Source organism: Nuphar pumila, chromosome 6, assembly GCF_984573655.1.
Source record: "Nuphar pumila chromosome 6, dmNupPumi1.hap1.1, whole genome shotgun sequence".
Taxonomy (NCBI): domain Eukaryota; kingdom Viridiplantae; phylum Streptophyta; class Magnoliopsida; order Nymphaeales; family Nymphaeaceae; genus Nuphar; species Nuphar pumila.
The window spans coordinates 24,809,484-24,830,585 of NC_143254.1; the positions used below are offsets into that span (position 1 = coordinate 24,809,484).

Here is a 21,102-nt window from a genome sequence, read left to right on the forward strand (position 1 = left end):
GAAATAAAAATGACAGGCGAGCTAACTCATGTTAGAACTCATCAGTCATCAAAAAGGTAATGAGAGCTTTGGGCAACTTTCCTTTTCTAACATCAAAGAATCGTAGGCGTCACATTATTTTTGTGATGACCAAAATAACCTTGAGTGTTCACCTCGTATTCAAATTCGTGTGCGGGGAAAGTGTAAAGCGAAACAATCAACCTATTGATATTCGGAGACCAAAAAGATTCTTCCAATGTATCATTTCTGGGTCCAATGGAATTCATAGGTATAGGAAGAAGCCCCATCAAATAGAGATTTTTTCTTTCGATCATATTTCGATTGTTAATACGATATATAAGGACCGCTACTACAAGCAGTACTACACCTTTGATCGTGAAATATCGATTGCTTGTTGAACCCTGTGAATCACGTGAAAGCACGACACTCCAAGTTTGGGGGCAAGTCCATCCCCCCATGGGTTTTCATTTTTTAACCTTCATCTCCGCCTCCATCCCCGTTTCATGTCCTTCATCCCATGTCAAAACGGGACAAGGCGGGGCAGGGCCCTGTTTACCCCCAGTCCACTGCCATCCCTACACCAAACCCTGACCCTATAAGGATTGGTACGGTTCAAGTATGAGTCAAACCCGACCCATTGACAGCCCTATGTGAGATAAGCTTTTGTTTTTTCTATGGATGCTAGCTGCGGATTAGCCCCATTTAGATCGGAACCTGAGAACATAAATAGGTAGGAACCAGGTTGACTCTACACTGGATTTGACTTTCATTGAGTGTAACCAACTTAGGATGTGGATCCGACTAGGAACACATACTAGAGCCATGGATTTGGGCATGATGTGACACTCTCTGACATTGAATCAAAGAAAATCCAGTAAGTTGGTTTTCCTGTAAATATATACAGATGGGTCTATCAAACCCAGTTTTAAACTTGTTTATTTTTTCAATTCTGACCCGGATCCAACTGAATACACCCGTTTGTAAAATGGGCCTTAATTTTATGGGTTATATTTTGCCCAAATTTTCTAGTCAAATAAAAAACTGATCTGCATGCCCTTAAAGAATAATAAATACCATAATTCTAACTAGTTTAGAGAGGGTGATCCCTCCAAATATATATATAGAAGAATAAGAAGCATATGTTGCAAATACAAGGATTGAGTAAATGTAATGAAGGTCAAACCATAAATAATGTGAACTTGACCAGTTAAACCATCTCAAACTCTTATTGATCAAATCATATTTAGCATCATTTTTTTTTTGAAAGGCAAGTTGGGGTTACAGATTGAAAAGATCAAGTGCAATATGATTGCACAAAATTTGTGCATTAAGCACCTGATCACCCTCCATCTTGGGGACAATGCATGTTGGGTAGGGGGTGTCACAGACCAAGCTTGTTGGGATGTGACAAATTTAATGTTGAGCTCCATTGAGTAAAAGATGCATTGGGTGTAGTAACCAGTGTTGTGAGACGCCTTAGTACCTGAAGTGTACGTTACCCGTAAGCTTCAATATTTTATCGGCTCATACCTTAGGAGGGAAAAAATGAAGAAGTGTAAAAAATAAACATATATTAAAAATATTAAAATCATCTTATGTTGTGAGAGTAGAGGGGTACGCCTCAGAGGCGAAGCGCAGGCTCAATGCCTCGCTTCGCCTCATCGCATTTAACAACCTTGGTGGTAACAAGCAGTATGTATTGGAACCTTCGCCTAATCGTTCAATCATTGATGGTAGCATATAATGTGTGATGAATAATGAAGTTATTGTTTATGGTACATGTGAAACATTGTTTAATAAAATATTGGTCCAATGAATTAGAGGATGGATGCTTTTGGAGATTTGGTGCACACACTAAGTCAAGAGAAAGTAAGACTAGAAAGGAACTAGATTAATGATTGAACGATTTCAGGAGGCCAATTTAGTAAATTCACGTCAAGTGGTATTTTACTCCCGCTCTGCGCGCCCAAAGGGACAGATGGTACTGCATTGTACTTGTGCAAAAATATGGAGGCCATTATAGACATTTCAGATACCCCGGATTAGTGATTGAATCTTTTGTGGAGATCAATTCCGTAACTTTCTCTCGTGGTCTTTTTTTTTCCTTCTCCCGCTCTGCCTTCTCCAGGACGCCCAAAAGTGGAGAGAGAGAGAGGAAATTTCTGCGAGCGCCGTAAAAATTATAAAAAAGGCTCTCTTGCTTTCCCCACTCACTTCGCTTTTCTCTGCCACACGAGATTCAGGGAGAGCGAAACAGAGAGAAATCTGGCGGGAAACAAAGGGGACTAGGTTTCAGCAACGGCTATGGTGGGAAATTCAAAACCACCATCGTCTAATTTTAACGGCGTCCCTCGGAGCACAGTGGTTTGGTGTCTTCTGTGGAAACCCTAACCTCTATGTGAGTGTTTTTTTTCCTTTTGGTCCCTTCACCCGCTCTTCTTCATCTTCTTTGTTGTTATTCTTCTTCTTTTCCTTTTGTTCGTTTTTTTTTTCGGAATCGAGACTTGATAATTTCTCATTTAGTTTTCATTAGAGTTTTTTGGTTTTTTTATTGTATTTATGAGTTCTTTTTAAAAAATTTGAAATTGGTTCGCGGAAACCCTAATCTCTATGTCATTTTTTTTTCCTTCACCCCACTCCTTTTTTTTCTGTTGTTCTTCTTCTTTAGTTCGTGTTTTTTTTGTCAATTGAGACTTTATAATTTCTCGTTTAGTTTTCAAGCGAGTTTGTTGGGTTTTTTTTTTGTATTTATGAGTTTTTAATTTTTTGAAATTGGTTCGCGCAAAGCCCTAGGTCTTATAGAGGCTTTGTATTGAGAATTTACTGAATCAAGGGTTTCTTTTCACTTTTTTTGTGTTGAATGTCGTAAATGCGTTTTGAGTTTTTTGGTAACTTTTATAGTTGATTCGGACTTTGATCTCGTTATTTTTTTTAAGGTTTTTGTGGTTGTCGTTTTGAGTGTGGTGTTGGAGCTACGGAAATTTCGATGTTTGGTTTTATTAGTGGATTTAATTTTTATTTTTATTTTGTTAATTGGTTTTATTAGTGGATTTAATTCTTTCTTTTTTTTGTTAATTTTGAGTTCTGCTTTTGATGGGTTATTTCGATTCATTCTTATCTGTTGGGATTTGGTGTGAAAATTTTTTGTTTTCCTTGATCATGTTGGATTCTTTGTTTTTCGTTCTTGCTAGTGATTGTTTTAATTCTAATATTAAACTCTATTTTACTTAATTTTATGAATTTAGTACTGGGAAATGCTCAGATTTCTTGGTTGTTTTTTGGAATTGAACTTGAGTATTTTTGTTTATTGTATGGAAGGCCGAACCTTATGTTTGATGGTGAACAATAATGTCTATATTAAACTCTATTTGCTTATTTTTGTGAATTTGGTAACGGTAAAATCTCAAATTTCTAAATCTTTGTTGTTTTTTTTGTATTCAACTTGATTAATTTTGTTTACTTTTGACAAAATCTTAGGTCTGATGGTGAACGATACAGTTCATGCACTCTGACTGCAGGCTTCTGGGTTCTTGTGTTAAGTTGACCTTGTTTTTGTTCTTTTTGGTAGTGGTGTGAGGTTGGGAAGCATGGAAAAAATACGTGTGGTATTGGAGAACGGCAAGTGTGTGCAGTCAGACTGTAGTTTTGGAAGTAGTGATAATGGTGATGATGGTTCTGAACATTATAAGAGATATTTGGAATATACAGATTTGTTCTTTGATGAACTTTTGGATGGGGTGGCTGTTTCTGGCATGGTTAATGAATCTGTCATTAAGGGCATTGTCAAACCTGTCAGCGAAGAGGCAAAGGAAGCAGTTTTGGCAAAGGAAACAGAGATAGCCGATCTGCATGAGAAGTTGAGGAGCCGTGAGTTGGAGGTATTAAGGCTTGAGAATTGTTTGCATGCTAGAGGTCTTGAAAATGGGTCTCTCAAGGCAACTACTAGCATTAGTAATAGACAGCCCAATGAGTTGTTGCATTTGTGTCTGATAAGAGATATTGGTCAGGATGAAAAGGTTGGGCTGTTGTGGAGTTTGGGAGTCAAGGCTGAGGAGCAATGGCAGAGGATTATAAGAGAAATGGAGGATTTAAGAATGCTTGTTTCATGTAACTCAGTTGACGATTCCAATTTGAATAACTGCAATATAGCTAGTAAACTGAATTCAGATTTAAATTCGGAGCAGGCATCTGCATCAGACAGAAAACACACTTTCTATGCAAAAGCAGGTTCTAAGTTGAGTAAGATTTCCAACAAAGTTGTTAAGATGGAGGAAGGGTTTGGTTCTCTAAAAGACACATTAGAGAAGGTATATAAGCAGATAGACAATGCCTTTTTCTTGTCTAAATCTACATCGTTGGAATGCCAATGGATGTGGGAGCTTCAGGAAGCAGTCAATGCTATTGTGATGCAAGGTTTTATTGAGAATCTTCAAGAGCGTTCTAAAGAAGAATTGCTGAAGGGACAAGTGATTAGCACACAGCATGATGTTTGGTTGAGTCAAATGAATGCCATCTCAAATTTGCGTCAAGAATTGGACAATATCTTACAATCTCTCTTTGGTTCTGAATCAGGACACACGTTGTTGCATGGGTCCCATGAAAGTCATGATGAAGGTGCTAATGGCCCAAAAAGAGTACAACGTAAGGTCTTGGGAAACCATATATCATTAGGGCATCATGAGCACAATGCCACTATTGTCTCTTCTGACAAAAGTGCAGGTGGTAAAGGTGTTTCTGGTGAGACTTCAGAGTTTGCCCACCTGAGGCATATGAATAGGGAGGAGTTGATAAATCATTTCAAAACTGAAATGACCAAGATGAGTAGAAATCATGAATCTCAATTACAAGCAGTGACAGAAGAATGTTTCCGGCTTAAGAGAGAACTACTTAAAGACAAGGGTTCAGTCCACACACGGAAAGATAAGGATTTTGAAGGTCTGAAGAAGAGAGTTTCAGAAGTAATGGCAAAATTGGATGACATAATCAAGCAGAACTCCAAGTTGTCCTTGATTTTTGATGATTACAAAAGAATCCATGGGGCAATGGATGAGATGGTTAAGGAAAACCAGAATCTGAAAATGGTACTTAATGAGAGAAAGAAGGAAATCAGGTTCCTCTCTTTGCAGGTTACTGATGCAATGCAAAAAATAGCACTACAGTCTTCAGCAGAAATAAACCTGCTCAAGCAGATAAGGAAGTTCAAATTTGACCTGGAAGAAAGTGAAATGGAAGTGTTCATCAGGGATGAGATATACACCACAGTGCTTATGGAGTTCATTTTGTGCCACAACTGCGAAATCAGTGATTCTGATTTCGAAACTATTATCATGCATGAACTTTGCAAAGTTATTTTGCAAGAAGCCATTAAGGATGCAGAGGCCATTATGGAGTCCACAATGACAATGTATTCTGAAGAAAGGAAACTCAGAGGGTATTTTGAATCATTAGCAGAAGAAAAAGAGCAAGCTGTGTGTTCAGAGATCAAAGAGAAGGAGCATCTGAAGGATGAAATAATGTCCCTTTCAGCTTCATTGGGAGAGAAGGAGAAGTCGGAGTTTGAAGCAAAATCTACCTTGGTTAGACAAAAGGAAGATCTAGATAAAGTTTCTCAAGAACTTGACAGGTTAAGGTGTCAGACAGTTCAGCAAGAGAGATTAATTATGGATAAGAGCCATGATTTGGATGCAAGGGTTAGATCGCTAGAGTTAGCTTTGCAGCAGGTGGCTAAATACAAAATCGATCTTGAAGAGCTAGAACAGAGATTGGCGAAGACATTGAATGATTTGAACGAAGCATATAAGCAGAGAAATGTGCTTGAAGATGTTGTCAAAAGAAAGCAACAGAGGGTTTCTATGTTTTTGGAAAAGGAAAGGGAACAAAAGAAACAATGGAAAGTTGTTTGCAATTTTATTATGGATTATTCAAAAGAAATGATGGAATTTGAACATAGAGTGGCTGATACGATTTCAGTAAACAATTTGAGGTATTCTTTTCACCAGCTTCTTTGTCATTCCTTTGCATGCCTTTTTTTCGCCTTCAAGTTTTTCATATGACTTCCAATTTTAGGATATAGTTGCAAAACAGAATACTGGGTTTTACAGTGTGAAATATATTAAACTAATGACATTGCTTTCATACATATGTATTTCTTACCCTATCCTGATTCCTTAGACTTTTTTTTTCTCCCTGACATGTTATGAATTTACTATTTTCTAGTGTGCAACTTGGATTTGCTACTTTGGTGCTGCTTCCAAGAGGCAAATTCAAATTGTTGCTGGCAGAATTAATGGATTTGCTGTTTTACTTGTCAAGCATCGTCCTGTCTTTTTCTTTCATGATGAAAATATCTATCAGATAAGTAATTACAGTCAAACAGTTGCTAAATGGCTAAAAGATCATGCACGAGTGACTGCTATGGCTCTACTCTAGAGTTAATTTGACTTTCCCGTCAATCCAAGAAGATTTGGTAAGAGGTGTAATGTTCAGTTGAATACTTAATGAAGTAATGCTGTGATTACTGTTATGCAAGTAGTGACAGATTAGAAGTCTTTGGTTCTGATAACGTTATTTGTATTCTCAGTAGAAGTAGGTTAGATTTATTTTGCATAATTCTTATGTGATGCCAGCTAGTGTTTAGTGATGCCATCAATTTATAGTTGTTTGTATTATGTTTGTAACATCTGTGCTATCTTCATGTAGTAAGATATGATGACATAAGCACGATGAACTCCCTAGAAGTTTTGAGAAGGTTACTGAAAGATGATCAAAGAATGCTTACTTTTCTGTGCTTTTCTGCTCACTTATGCACTACTGGTGTGGCACTCTTTAGCCTTGAGGAATGAAAGTTCGATTCTTGGTGTCTCTTGGAAATAATGTTTGATGAAATATTTACATCCACCATCTTATGAATTATTCTTGGAATATGCATCACTGATTTTTTTCAAGCTTTTAGGGCCTGTGACATATCTTGTATCACATATTTGCAAATATTCGATGTGATTAGTAGCATATCATACATAATTATATGGTTTAGCTTGATGATATAATCCATGTATGCTGTCTGCCTTGCAGATTCCAAAAGTTGAATAATGCATTGTGCCCACTCATTCAACATGGCAGCTTGCTAAGAAAAAGAGGATTGTGGTGTAAAAATATACTCTCTGATCTTCAAAAAGCTGAAGCGGAGGTAAGATTGCATCTGCTTATTTTTCTTCTTTTAAGCTACCTAGTGTCTTTTCCATTCGTTGTCTGTTTAGTGATTGAATAATGAATATGCATGATTTTTAGATTCAGTTATTGCATGTTGTGTCTAGAATTCTCTAATCCGCAAGCATGGATTTGCATACTCTGGTTTGTTCACAGGATCAAAGCTAGCTTATTTCTGCCTTTTATATCATCTAGTCAAAATAATCCCAGAAAAAACAAACTGAATCTGATGGCAGTTGGTGGTTAATCACACCATCAAGTTGTTGATTTGAAAAAAAATGGTCTGTAGCATCTTTTCAGGTAGCATGGTACATGTGAATGGCTTTTTAGGTGTGCACATGCGCACATGGTCACAGATACTGCCTATTGTTTTGAAAATATTGCAAAATTATCAATGGGAAAACAATTAGGAAGGGAAAATATCATAACATTATCACAATATTTTCAGAACATTTTTCCTGTCATTTCTTTTTCTTATTAATCATATTTTAAAACTTTTTAAAATTTTCTTTACATTTTTTCAGACATTATTTCTGATCTAAATTTTTGTATTACTTTTTGTATTTTCTCTTTCTTTTATGCTAACTTCCCAAGATTTATAAGAAAACCTGTAATATCCTGATGAATCGCCTTAACCAAGATGTTCCTGAGATTGATATTGGTGACTATGATGCATGTGTTTGCATGTATGTGCACAAATTCATGGTTAGCGGCCATATAAGTATTTTACATCCAAATAGCTTTGTGTGTGGGACTCTAATTTACTAAAAATCCAATAGCTTCATTCTGGCATTTCCATTGGTCACTCATTGCCATGGATGAGAAATTGGTCGAGTGTTTCCCTTGCAAATGCATCACCACTGCTGTCTAGTTCCTCTCAACATGTGACACTTTAATTTGACTTAACCCAAAGTAGCTAGATCCTATTATTAATTACCATCACACCCTGTTCACTTCTCTAGCTAAAACGATTCCCTGCATGTTATGATCTTAGTGCAACTTATACTCGTATGGTTCTCAAATCTTATGGATAAAGGGTCATTACAGTTGAGTTTAAATCAGTTTGAAGGAATATGAGGAAATACATGATATCTCAGTGGTTGCTTGATTCACAAATACAGTTGAGTTTAAATCAGTTTGAAGGAATGAGGAAATACATGAGATCTTAGTGGTTGCATGATTCACAAATGTTAGATTGCTCATCTTCATGAATTTTTTTTATAATCTTTGGATGATGACAGAGAATCCTGAATTAAGCAGTCACTATTGTTTACTGGCAGTATGATGGTTACCCAACATCACGGTGTTAAGTATCCTATCCCATGCCCAGTATTTGAAAAGTTGGACGCGTGCATCTGTGATCATTTTGTTGTATAGTTGGGGGTTTCAGGGTTTGGACGATTTCTGCCCCATATTTCGAGTTCAAGATGCTATGAAATAAAAGTAACATGAATTTCTTTGGAAAGTTACGCCCACCGTCCTTTTACAGGCTCTAATGTACCCAGTTTTCAAACATCTATTGATTGTTGATTTTATGAATTTATTCTTCACATTCTGGTTTTATTTTTCTTCCTAGTTGGAAAGGAATAACAAGATTAGTTCATGCTTTTCAATTCTTGAATGTCCACACTTTTAGCATACTATTTATGCAAGTTTCTTTTGGAATCCAGGTTGATCTTTTGGGCGATGAAGTTGATTCTTTATTAAATCTTCTTGAGAAGATATATTTTGCACTCGATCACTACTCTCCAGTTTTAAAGTATTACCCTGGTGTAAGTGCTTTTCCCTCGTCACTTTGTGTTATATTTTGTAAAACTTCCGATCATTTTTGGAATGCCTCTTTTTTTAAGGTGAAAAAGAAAAAATCAAGTTGCATTATCTAGGATTCCTGATTCATTCAAGTAGCATTCTTATGACAGATTATGGAAATACTGAAGTTGGTTAAACTAGAATTGAGTGGAGAAAAATCATCAAGCCAGTCTTCTTTAGTATCTCAACATGGTACATAATGATTTACCGTTTTTCTGATCTGTTGCGTTTTGATGCTCAAAACACTAGTTTTAAAACTCTCCACATCCTGCGTATTGAATTTTTAGAATTGGTCTCACAGAGATGAATGCATCATCAAATGAGGCCACTTCCAATCCCGGATCCATGTTTGATGGAAGGCCATGCATTTCAGACAATCAGGATTATTGATTCGCCGTGTTAGCATATAGAGGGTGTTTTGCTTGTTGGTGTGTCGGTGGGAGGATCAGGCTTACAAACTTAGCATCTAGTTGCTCTTCATCCTGTCAGCGTCCCAGAAAATTTGGCTTGCCAGTTAGCATCTAGGAGAAGGGAGAAGTAACTCATCGCATCCTTGTTTAGAGGAAACGGGAAACACCACACTGAAGTTGCGATGGTCAAGGAGTTTGTTGCATATGGTACCATAAGCAGTTTCTGCTGAATTATGATCTTTAGATGGCTGTGAAGTTCTGTTGGTTGGAGATTTATCTTTTGTTTGCCGGTATATACAGTCATCCTGTTTTTCCACCATGCCCTTTGGATCTATTTTACTTTCTTTTTTTGGTCTTTATGTTGAAAAAGTGTGCAGCATTCAACCTCAAATAAGAGATTTGGCATTTTTAGGTTAAAGAAAGAAAATGTAGCTATGAACAATAAAGTTCTGTTATATTTAGTTTATTCTTTTAGTTATTATTTTGATTTTGGTTTCCCAGTTGCGGTGTATATACTTCGATTTTCTGAGTTCAATTGATTATATTTTAGATTGAGGAAGACATTGTGACTCTCTCTCTCTCTCTCTCTCTCTCTCTCTCTCTCTCTCTCTTCTCTCTCTCTTCTCTCTCTCTCTCTCTCTCTCTCTCTCTCTCTCTCTCTCGTCTGGTTGTGCGTTAATACTCAAGCCTTTGTAACTATAATGAGGCGAGTAGGAATGATTGGTAGACCCAAAACACCGGATCTCTAGGAGGGTGTTTGGATGCACACGCCAAAGGTGCTGTTTGGATGACACTCAAAACCAGGTTGAAAACCTGGTTGTGGGTGCCAACCCAGGTTGTAACAACAAAACATAGCTTGGTGGCTGTTTGGATGCTACCAAATCAGGTTTTGAATCAACCTGGTTTGATGCAAAACTGGGTTTTCACCAAGTTTTGCAAATGCCACTGAGCCCTATTCCCACCCTCCTTTCCCTCTTTCACCCCCACAACCATGGCTGCTCCCACCCGCTCCAACTTGTGTCCAGCTATTTCCATTGGCTGGACTAGTACCACCCGGTGAGGGCAGTGCCAGCCGACTATATTTTTCACGTCAAGTTTTTTTTTATGTTTCCCACAAGAAAAAGTAGCTGGTTGGTCATTTTTTAGCTAGTAGATGTCCGAAAAATGGCTGCCAGCCATTCTTTTTTGTTTTTTCGTTAATAAAAAAAAGGCTAGCTTGCCATTTTCTGGCCAGTGGCTTGTCGGAAAATAGCCAACTATTTTTTTTCATAATTAATGAGGGTCAGCCATTTTTCGGCCAGCCACCAGCTGGGAAATGGCTGGCTTGGGGCAACCTGTGCCGAGCAACACCAGGCTGGCCATTTCCCAGATGGTGGCTCGCCGGAAAATGGTTGGCCCTCATTTTTTTTTTAGGTTTTTTGGTGTTAGAAAATCTTTTTGGATTTCCTGTCATCCAGATTCCAAACAGGTAAGTACACAAACCAGGTTTAGGTTTGCCAAAAAACATGTTTTACCCGTCATCTAAACAATGCCTAAAACTTGGATTAAACTCGTTTGGTTGAGGAAAACCTAAAAGTTTTTTTTTGTTTGAGTCCATTGGGTGGCAAGAAATGACTAGGAAAAGAGAGGGTTTTAAGTTTGGTTGTTTTCTGATCCTGGGAGAGTTTTACACCGTCAGGACAGTGACCATAAGTAGGGCAGACAAAGCCAACGCAGCTAAGTCTCTGATCCTGGAGGTGGTTTATCCGTGTAAATATAAAAAAAAAAATGTTTTGTTGTTTTCTAATGACCTACCTGTTGGAAACCAGTGCATGCAGTAGGCTTTAGGCTCAGACCTCGTTAAGGCTCCTATCCACCTGTTTATCAAGTTAACCTCAAAGCAAGTCCGCGAAGCACGCCATAGAAAGAGCCTTCCTCAGGGCTCGGTTCTGTAATAGTGGAGTTTCATTTCATAGGTATTCCTGCATGCTTGATCATCTTGGCTGGAAAAAGGCTTCTCTTCCAAAGTATAAACCCTTTAAGACTTCTTTTTGTAGGTAGGTAGGCACCTATATTGTATGGGCAATGTCCTACTTGTCTAATAAAATTTGAACTTAAACCTACTGAACCAAGGCTCAAACCAGGTCATTTACAAAAATAAATGCATTGTTTCAAAGCTGTAAGCAATAGAATTTGAACTCTAAACTTAGTCTGAAATCCAAATATTTCAACCTGTCACAGAGAAGTGAAACGGATTAGACTCGCAAGTTCAAAATCTTTTTGAAAAATAGGACATAAAGACACGTTTTATTTAATTTTTAATCAATAAAAAACTAACTTTTTCATATTTTAATATTAAAAATGAATGTTTTATCAAAATAAAACTTAGAATATTAAAATTTTAGCGTACGTGTCGGTGTCTTCAAACCGTCTACACTCTAATACAAAATATATGCAAACTATATAACTAGCCGAGTTGAACACTCGTTGTCGAGCCAAGCTACGAGCAGCTCATCTCGTAAAGAGAATAGCCCTTACCTGACAGTCTTCAGAGACGGCACACATCAAACCCCTCGTGTCTGCACTACTTTTCCAATTCTTGCCATCTTAAACAAGAATGTTTTCTCGAGGAAATGGCAAGAGTTTCCATATTTCATCCCGAAGTATTATACAACGATTCATTAACTAAGAGCAAATTGAAGATCAATGCCTAGTAAACAAGATATAAAGAATCCCTCACCTTGTAGAGGGTGATCCAATCATCATAAATTTATGACCATCATCTGTTACAAGAAATTCCCATCCTTTTACCCCAAATTCTAATTCTTTTAGCCTGAATGATTGAGATGAACATACTATACAAGGAGAGCTACTATTAGTCAGCTCTTACCGTCCAAATCTTTTAGAAAGAAGTTCCAAGCAAGCAGAGCAGCTCCAACAGCAGGCTCAACCTACACATTGGAAAAATAGAGACAAGTCATGCTTGGCCATAAGAGAAATGAACATTCAATGAGTAAAACTGAAATTAACTACAATATAATTTAGAAACACCCAATTCACAAGTTAGTGGGATTAGTTGATCAAACTATTCATCCTTCTATGGAATGATTAATGCCTGAAAACTGGCAAGAGTTGGTGTTGAGTTGTCCGAACAAAAATTTTGTTGTTTAGCCTGAGATCAGTAGCATGACAGATCACACCATTACAGGGATTTGGCAGGAGACTAAACTTGTATGGACCCTTAAACTATGACTGTCCATAAGCAAGTTAGTTGCTACTGTGATTATAGTTTAAATTGTTAAAAGAAACCCCTCCAAAATTTAAAAAAAAAACATAGATAAATAAATAAACAGTAGGGAAAAAGCAAGCCAGAGAGTCTATGAATAAGTAATCTTGAAGAATTCACATAACAGGAAGACCATGAAACAAATTTCTGGGCAAAGAGGAAATGCAAATATATGAATCACCTAAAACCAATGTATTAGACAAATGGGAAAATATTGGCTACCTTCGACTGTACCATATCCTCTAGTAGAAACACCCCGCTCCATCACATTTTCTTGTTTTTTTATGGATCAGCCCTACGGATATGATCTATATGGTTTGTTTAGTCAAAAACACGTCTTAGATTGTCTGACTCGGATCACATTCTTTAAGGGCCTCAAAATCCAATGGTTTTTTAATTTTACAAGACTTGTTGAGAACAAATCACATCTTCAAAGAAAAGAGATTGATTCTTCATCCCCTATTTTGTTCATTTTGCAGTGTTATCTTCAGTGACTTTCTACACAAAAAACACAAAGTCGTAACATGTCCATGTTAAAATGTAGCTCCTAAAATCATTGTAAATATAAATATATATATTTATATACATAGAGATATATTTACATATAATATATTATATGTACATATATCTCTATATATATAAATATATATATTTATATATTTTTACCCGAAAGGGCATTTCTGTCATTTCCTGTTTTGCGCATATTCACTTTTAGAATATGCTGTAATTTTCTTTTTATTTTTTACTTTTGTAATTCTTTTTTTTCTTTTTTATTTTTTATTTCTTTTATGTGCATTGGGGTCCCCCAATAGAGTCGTTGGGGGCCCCCAACGGTCACAAATGTGACCGTTGGGGGCTCCCAACGACTCCTTTGGGAGCCCCCCCTTTGCACCTTCTAACATTTGTATAAATAGGGGTGTTCCCCCCTTGTATTTCCTAAGCTTGAGAGTCTCAAGCATTTGCTTTTATATATTGAAATACATGCATTATTGCATGTTTATTATTTATACACTTTTTGTGTATTTTGTTCAAGTGTTGTGAGAGTGCTTTCGTGCACTTCTTTTATAAGGTTTTTATGCTTGTTTATGTATTGTCTCTTCGTAGACAATTTCACATGGTATCAGAGCTCGGTTGGTGATTCGAGATCGTGAGATCCGCCTTTGTTCGAGTGCCTCGAAAACCGTGCCTTCGGATTTTTTTTAGATTGAAGTGGTGGATCTTGCTTCTCAAATATTTTAGAAGGATCTTGTGCTAAGAAGAAGTTGAAACATCGTATTGGTACGTCTTCTTTCTTCTTCTCTCTACGTCTTAATGGGTGAGAAAGAGTCTCACTTTGCCCTTGGCTTCAAGTTGAATGGGTCCAACTATCATATTTGGGCCGGGAATATGGAGGCCCACATAAAAGGAAAAGGATTGTGGGGTTATGTGCAAGGAACGATTCCGGAGCCGGAACCCAAGATAACCATAATGGACGGAAGTGAAATCAAGATTCTTGAGGGAGAGGAAAGGATCAAAGCTCTTGAAGAATACTCAAAGAAACACGACGAATGGGAAATGAAGAACTTCAAGATTCTTTCTTGGTTCTTCGCATCCGTCGAAACGAAGATTAATGCCAACATTATCAAATTCAAAAAGGCATCGGAAGCTTGGCATTATCTCGAGAAGATGTATACATCAAGAGACCTATCTCATAAGTATTACCTTCAAAAGAAGGCCCTCTCCCTTACTCAAGGTGAAATGTCTATTAGGGAATATTTTGCCGATCTTTCCTCTATTTGGGATGAGCTCTCTATGCTTGAACCAAAATGGAGTGGAGAGGCAATTGAACTCCGCCACAAGCAACTTGAAGAAGATCGTTTCTTCAATTTTTTGAATGGGTTGAGACCGGAATTTGAGCAAATAAGGTCATCACTTCTATCCTCATTTACTCCTCCCTCTCTTGAAGATGTTCTCACCAAATTAAGTGGTGAGGAGACTCGTATGAATTTATGTAAACAAGGACCAAGTGTTCTTATGGTTCCTTGTAATTATGAAGAAAATAATGAGGTTAATGTCGTATCAAGACCCGGAAATAATGTAAAGACCTATCGTCCTCCTCACTTTAAATTCCAAAATCAAGGAGGAGATGGTGGACAAAGAGGGAAGCGGGACTATAGCAAGACTATATGTCACTTTTGTAAAGAACCGGGACATATCAAGCCAGTATGTCCCAAATGGAAGAAGCTTCTTGCTATGGCCACCACCGGCGCACCACAAAAGGAAGAGGCATCATCAAGTGGGTCACTCTCGTTGAACCAAATAATGGAAGCCCTTCAACCTCTTCTCAAGGGAGCTACATCCGGTGCCGCCGTGTCGACTTCTTCCATTCCAGGTAAAGTCCCTTGGCTTTTGGACTCAGGTGCATCCTTTCATATGTCCCCAAACATGTTTTCACTTTCCGATTATTCAAAAAATGCTTCTCCATCCTTTGTTTCCACTGCGGATGGAACTTCTCTTGAAATTAAAGGAATAGGTAATTTTGAAACTCAAGATTTTTTTATTCCAAAAATTAGATTTATACCTAAACTTAATTTAAATCTTCTTTCTGTTTCTCAACTCTTGGATCATGGTTGTGATATTAAATTTTCATGTGATAAATGTTTAATACAGGATCGCCTGTCCGGGAAATTGATTGGGGAAGGCTTTAGAAAAGGCGATTTATACTACATGGAATCTCTTCGAGTTCCAAAATCTTTTTGTAATGTTGCCCGAAACAAAGATATAAACATGTGGCACAAAAGACTTGGTCATCCTAATATCACCAAGTTGTCTTACTTACATTTTGCAAAAGACCTATGTAAAAGTTCCTTTTCTTGTAATGACTGTATTCTCGGAAAAATGAAAAGTTTACCTTTTGAGCAAAGAACTATGTTCTCATCAAAACCCTTTGAAATTGTTCATTCCGATGTTTGGGGACCGGCACCTGTTGTCTCAAAAGGAGGTTTTTCTTATTATGTTATTTTTGTGGATGATTTCTCTAGATATTCATGGATCTTTTTTCTTAAATTCAAACATGAAGTCTTTTCATGCTTTAGAACTTTCCATTCGATGATCAAGAATCAATTTAATAGTAACATAAAGATTTTTAGAAGTGATTCTGGAGGAGAATATCTCTCCAACCAATTTAAAATATATCTTGAAGATCAAGGAATCATTCACCAAAGATCTTGTCCTAAAACCCCCCAACAGAATGGGTTGGCCGAAAGAAAACATAGACATATTATTGAGACCACTAGAACCCTTCTTATTTCTCAAAACATACCAAAAAATTTTTGGGCTGAAGCTGCTCTTGCTTCTGTTTATCTAATAAATCGTTTGCCTTCTAGAATATTAGGAAAAATATCCCCTTTTGAGATCTTGTATAAACTCGAACCAGATTATAATAGGTTACGAGTCTTCGGGTGTAAGTGTTTCATACTTACGGATAAGAATGACAAACTCTCTCCCAAGGCTATCCCCTGCGCTTTTCTTGGATATTCCGAAACTCAAAAGGGATTTCGATGCTATGATCTTCGAGAAGATAAATTATATGTTTCTAGAAATGTAACTTTTTTGGAAAATGAAAGTGGATTTGAAAAAAATGTTTCTCAACAAGAAAATTTTGATTATTCCTTCCTTTTTGACTTATTATCTAGTAATGATGATACATCCAGTGATGATGATATGTCATCAAACCTTGATGAGAACATTTAAAGTAATATCGAAGAGCATAACCAACAAGAAGACAGGATTTCTAGTGATCCTATAACATACTCTCATAGAAACCAAGACACCTTTAGAAGTGCTATTGACCAATATAGTGAACTCATTCCTGTTCTCGATCACCGAAGGTCTGAGAGGAATAGGAGACCTCCCACTCGTTTTGTCTCCTTTGATTCCTTTTCGGCCCGATATAGGGCTTGTCTTAGTGTCATTCATTCTTATTTTGAACCAAGGAACTTTGAAGAAGCAAAGAAATGTATAGAATGGCAAGAAGCTATGCAAAATGAACTTAGTGCTCTTAAAAGGGCTGAAACGTGGGATTTTCAATCTCTACCTATAGGAAAGAAAACTATAGGTTGTCGATGGGTTTTTAAAGTTAAAACTAAGAGTGACGGATCACTTGAAAGGTATAAGGCCCGCTTAGTTGCAAAAGGGTATGGGCAAGAGTATGGGATTTATTATGAAGAAACCTTTGCTCCTGTAGCCCGAATGGTTACAGTTAGGTGTCTTATCACTATTGCATCTATCAAAAATTGGAATATCTTTCAAATGGATGTGAAAAATGCCTTTTTAAATGGTGATCTTAATGAAGAAGTGTATATGGATGCTCCACCTGGCATGGAGATCCCTAAAAATAAAGTCCTTCGTCTTCGAAAGGCCCTTTATGGTTTGAAACAGGCCCCCAAAGCCTGGTATGACAGATTTACCAGTGTAATGCTGGAAAATGGTTTCTCCTCATGTTATACTGATACTGCTCTATTTACTAGAAAATCTAAAGCAGGGATTGTAATATTGTTATTATATGTTGATGACATGTTAATCACAGGTGATGATATACAAGGAGTCAAGGGTATTAAGTCCGTCTTGACTTCAAAATTTGAGATGTCAGACTTAGGTTTTCTGACATATTTTCTTGGAATTGAGGTTGCCTATTCGCAACGTGGTTATTTTCTATCTCAGTCTAAACTGGCTTGTGAGATTATTGACAGATCAGGGATTTCTGATGACAAAGTATGTGAAACTCCTGAAATTGTGGGAGCCAAAATGAAGATTGACGACGGTGTTCCTCTAACTGATCCTACTCCCTACAGACAGTTGGTAGGTTCTTTAATGTATCTTAGCATTACTCGACCCGATTTGTCACATGCTATACACATCGCCAGTCAGTTTCAACATGCTCCTACAACCGTCCATATGGGTGCTGTACTTCGCATCATCAGATACTTGAAGGGAACAGTGAATAAGGGAGTATTCCTATCCTCTTCTTCTGAATTAAAATTGCTTGCTTATACTGACTCAGATTGGGGAGGTGACCCTAGTAACCGTCACTCCACCACTGGTTTTTGTATTTTTTTAGGAGAATCCTTGATCTCGTGGCGATGTAAAAAGCAACAGAAGGTCTCCTTATCATCCACTGAAGCCGAATACAAAGCCATGGCATCTACCACCATGGAAATAGTATGGATTCGACGTCTTTTGGAAGATATGGGAGTAGTTGTCAAAGAACCAACAAAGCTATGCTGTGACAATAAAAGTGCCATCTACATTGCCAAGAACCACACATTTCACGAGCGAACAAAGCATATAGAGATGGATTGTCATTATGTCCGAGAGGAATACTTGAAGAAGGTCATTGATCTGCCATATGTGACATCTGAGTATCAACTTGCCGACTTCTTCACAAAAGCTCTATGTTCGCCCAGATTTCATTTCCTTCTTGACAAACTTGCGGTTATCACACCGTAAGTTTGAGGGGGGGTGTTAAAATGTAGCTCCTAAAATCATTGTAAATATAAATATATATATTTATATACATAGAGATATATTTACATATAATATATTATATGTACATATATCTCTATATATATAAATATATATATTTATATATTTTTACCCGAAAGGGCATTTCTGTCATTTCCTGTTTTGCGCATATTCACTTTTAGAATATGCTGTAATTTTCTTTTTATTTTTTACTTTTGTAATTCTTTTTTTTCTTTTTTATTTTTTATTTCTTTTATGTGCATTGGGGGTCCCCCAATAGAGTCGTTGGGGGCCCCCAACGGTCACAAATGTGACCGTTGGGGGCTCCCAACGACTCCTTTGGGAGCCCCCCCTTTGCACCTTCTAACATTTGTATAAATAGGGGTGTTCCCCCCTTGTATTTCCTAAGCTTGAGAGTCTCAAGCATTTGCTTTTATATATTGAAATACATGCATTATTGCATGTTTATTATTTATACACTTTTTGTGTATTTTGTTCAAGTGTTGTGAGAGTGCTTTCGTGCACTTCTTTTATAAGGTTTTTATGCTTGTTTATGTATTGTCTCTTCGTAGACAATTTCACAGTCCAAACATGTATTGGAACTCAAACAAGAGCTTAGCCTAACAAGTGGAACTTAATGCAACTCAGTTGGGCTGACTTGACCGATTAGATTGACATTTGACCAGCATGTAGACTCACGCCACATTGTGGATCAGTCTCACTTAAAGTCTCCAGAGTCCAGACGGATCATTAAGAATTTTTTACACAAAAAAAGAAGAAAGTACAACTTACAAACCTTCTGTCTAATAGGATGAGCACCTGGATAATCCTTCGATATACAATTTATCACTTTGTTTTCAATATCCCATCCCTTGTTACCTTCAAGGACACCACCAACCATAACAAGGGGAAATGAACCATTTCCATCTGCAATTCAAACACAGCAGTGATCAGCACACATGCATATGTGAACATTTATAGCATATGAAGGTTTAGAAAAAATACATTAATAAATTACCACTTTTTTGGCATATGAAAGCTCAAAAAATTGCACGCTACTGATGACAAGTTGTGCCTTGGATGAAATTAAAACAAATCTACTTCCAGAAAAAGTTTGAGTGAATAAGTTCTGTAAATGCCACATGCACAACGACATGATGTACGGGCATGTATGCTTGTTGATAAGAATGTATCAATATAGCCAGTTTCTGATGAAACAAAATCAACAACAGAAATAACAGGATTTAGCTACTACAGGCCACAAATCCATGTAAATAGTGCAGTTCAAGGACATGACCAAAATGCACCTGGTTTATACCAAACTCACGGGAACCTACCATGTATTTGTAGGTCAATCCTATATGAGTGCCTTCATGGACATAATATGAATTCACAACCATCAAGGAAGATAAGATTATCTACCTTAGTGGACAGAACCCAAGGACATTACTATCTCAAAGGTATTCAAACATCTTCATTACTAACAGATAGAATTAAATGGATCTATAAATAGGATAATCTGAATAAAGTTTCACCTTCACCACTCAAGCCAAGTCTCTGGACAACAGCTCTGACGCTAGATGCCAACTCATGAACAGAGTCTGTCAAGATTCTATTTGCAACCTCATCACCAGCTTCTGCACAAGCCACTACAGTAGGAACAAGTGCAGCAATGCGAGCCCAAGATGGATCTGCATAGACCCAGCTGCATCCAGAAGGGGAAAAAATCAACAACCAAGTGAATATGAAGCTCAGGAATTGATCAAATTGCATGAAAAAAAGATAGGATTTATGGCAATATAATATAACCTCAAGGAACACAGGTTTTCTGAAAAATAGAATATGTGTGTGTGTGTGTGTGTGCTCGTGTGTGCGGGGGGGGGGGGGGGGGGGGGGGAGGGGAGGGGGGTGCGCGTGCGCGTGCACGTGCGTGTGTGCTCATAGTAGCTCTCTTGCTTTCATCTAAAATAATCAGAAGATCTACCATACATGATAAAACAATGGTGAAAAGAAAAAAGAAAGCCAAGTAACTTCTTCAAAGAATCTTTGAGTAGCAAAAAAGCACTGTGAGGTTTTCCCTGCACTGAAAGATAGTTTAATGGGAGAGTTTTTGGGGGGAATATTTCAAACATACCTAAAATTTTGGCAATAATTAAAAAAAAGGAAAAATCATACCTAAGTTTTAGAAATGGTTAGAAATACACCTAAATATTTTCATTGGTGATTAAAAAAGATTTCCTTCCATCAAGGCTGACATCAGTGTGATGTAATTACTATTTTACCTCAAAAAAGTGTTTTCAAATAAGCACGTAATTTGTCTATGTTTTTTCTTTTTGGATTCTTTGGTAATCACTTTGGAGTGGAAGATTTGGAGGCCCATGTGGGATTCAAAGCTGGTTTCTTTAAGTTTTTTCAACTTTGAAGCACGTACAACTTTGGGGGTTGGGGGCAGAGAGAGAGAGGAGGAGGAGGAAAAAGAAGAAATAAAGAAGATGGAGAAAGAGAGGTACCTACCGCTTCTTTTTCTTCTTCCTCATCCTTCTTCTTCTTCTCCTCCACCCCCTTGTTTATTTATTTATTTATTGAGAGCGAGAGAGTTTTTCTATTTTCTTTTAAAAAAATCATTTTGCCTCCTCTTGTATTCAAAATATCACATCTTCCCTCTTTTACTAAAAATACTACCCCTGTAGCTGCAACTATAAAATTGTGGTGCCATACCCTCCGCACTCGAGCCCCAACCCATACCCGTACATATGTGACGCAAGTTTTTGAGTTTAAATTAATAACTTAGGTCATTAACTCTATTTGGGATAATGATAAACAAAGTTAAATTGATAGAAACTTGCTTTTAATTAACAGAGCACAGATTTAGGTGTGTTTTAACAAATCTTAAAGCTTAGTGTGTTTTTT

General features: G+C 37.2%; 2 protein-coding genes across 3 annotated transcripts in view; one reads left to right on the forward strand and one right to left on the reverse strand.

The window, feature by feature from the left end:
• Positions 1 to 2,231: 2,231 nt before the first annotated feature.
• Positions 2,232 to 9,989, forward strand: LOC149834391 (WPP domain-associated protein-like). Of its 2 annotated transcripts, none has more exons than XM_090010101.1 (6): positions 2,232 to 2,398; positions 3,478 to 5,983; positions 7,072 to 7,186; positions 8,877 to 8,978; positions 9,126 to 9,207; positions 9,317 to 9,989. In XM_090010101.1, the coding sequence occupies exons 2-6, from the start codon at positions 3,588 to 3,590 to the stop codon at positions 9,403 to 9,405; spliced, it is 2,784 nt and encodes a 927-aa protein (XP_089866227.1). In that variant the 5' UTR covers positions 2,232 to 2,398; positions 3,478 to 3,587; the 3' UTR covers positions 9,406 to 9,989. The 2 variants fall into 2 exon arrangements, with proteins under 2 accessions (XP_089866227.1, XP_089866228.1); XM_090010102.1 differs by having other exon boundaries at positions 3,569 to 5,983.
• Positions 9,990 to 12,024: 2,035 nt separating this feature from the next.
• Positions 12,025 to 21,102, reverse strand: part of LOC149834392 (uncharacterized) — a 41,583-nt gene continuing 32,505 nt past the window's right edge. Inside the window, exons 5-7 of the mRNA XM_090011380.1 lie at positions 19,728 to 19,897; positions 18,989 to 19,119; positions 12,025 to 12,355 (exon numbers count right to left, since the gene is read on the reverse strand). Coding sequence (XP_089867506.1) covers positions 12,284 to 12,355; positions 18,989 to 19,119; positions 19,728 to 19,897 — 373 coding nt within the window. The 3' untranslated portion in view covers positions 12,025 to 12,283. The remainder of the gene's footprint in view (positions 12,356 to 18,988; positions 19,120 to 19,727; positions 19,898 to 21,102) is intronic.

Bases quoted from the DNA above. Each gene is read 5' to 3' on its own strand.
- LOC149834391 (XM_090010101.1), top strand. From the start codon at position 3,588: ATGGAAAAAATACGTGTGGTATTGGAGAACGGCAAGTGTGTGCAGTCA. The intron at 7,187-8,876 runs GTAAGATTGCAT...TTTGGAATCCAG, and splicing joins TTCAAAAAGCTGAAGCGGAG to GTTGATCTTTTGGGCGATGA. The intron at 9,208-9,316 runs GTACATAATGAT...TTGGTCTCACAG, and splicing joins TTCTTTAGTATCTCAACATG to AGATGAATGCATCATCAAAT.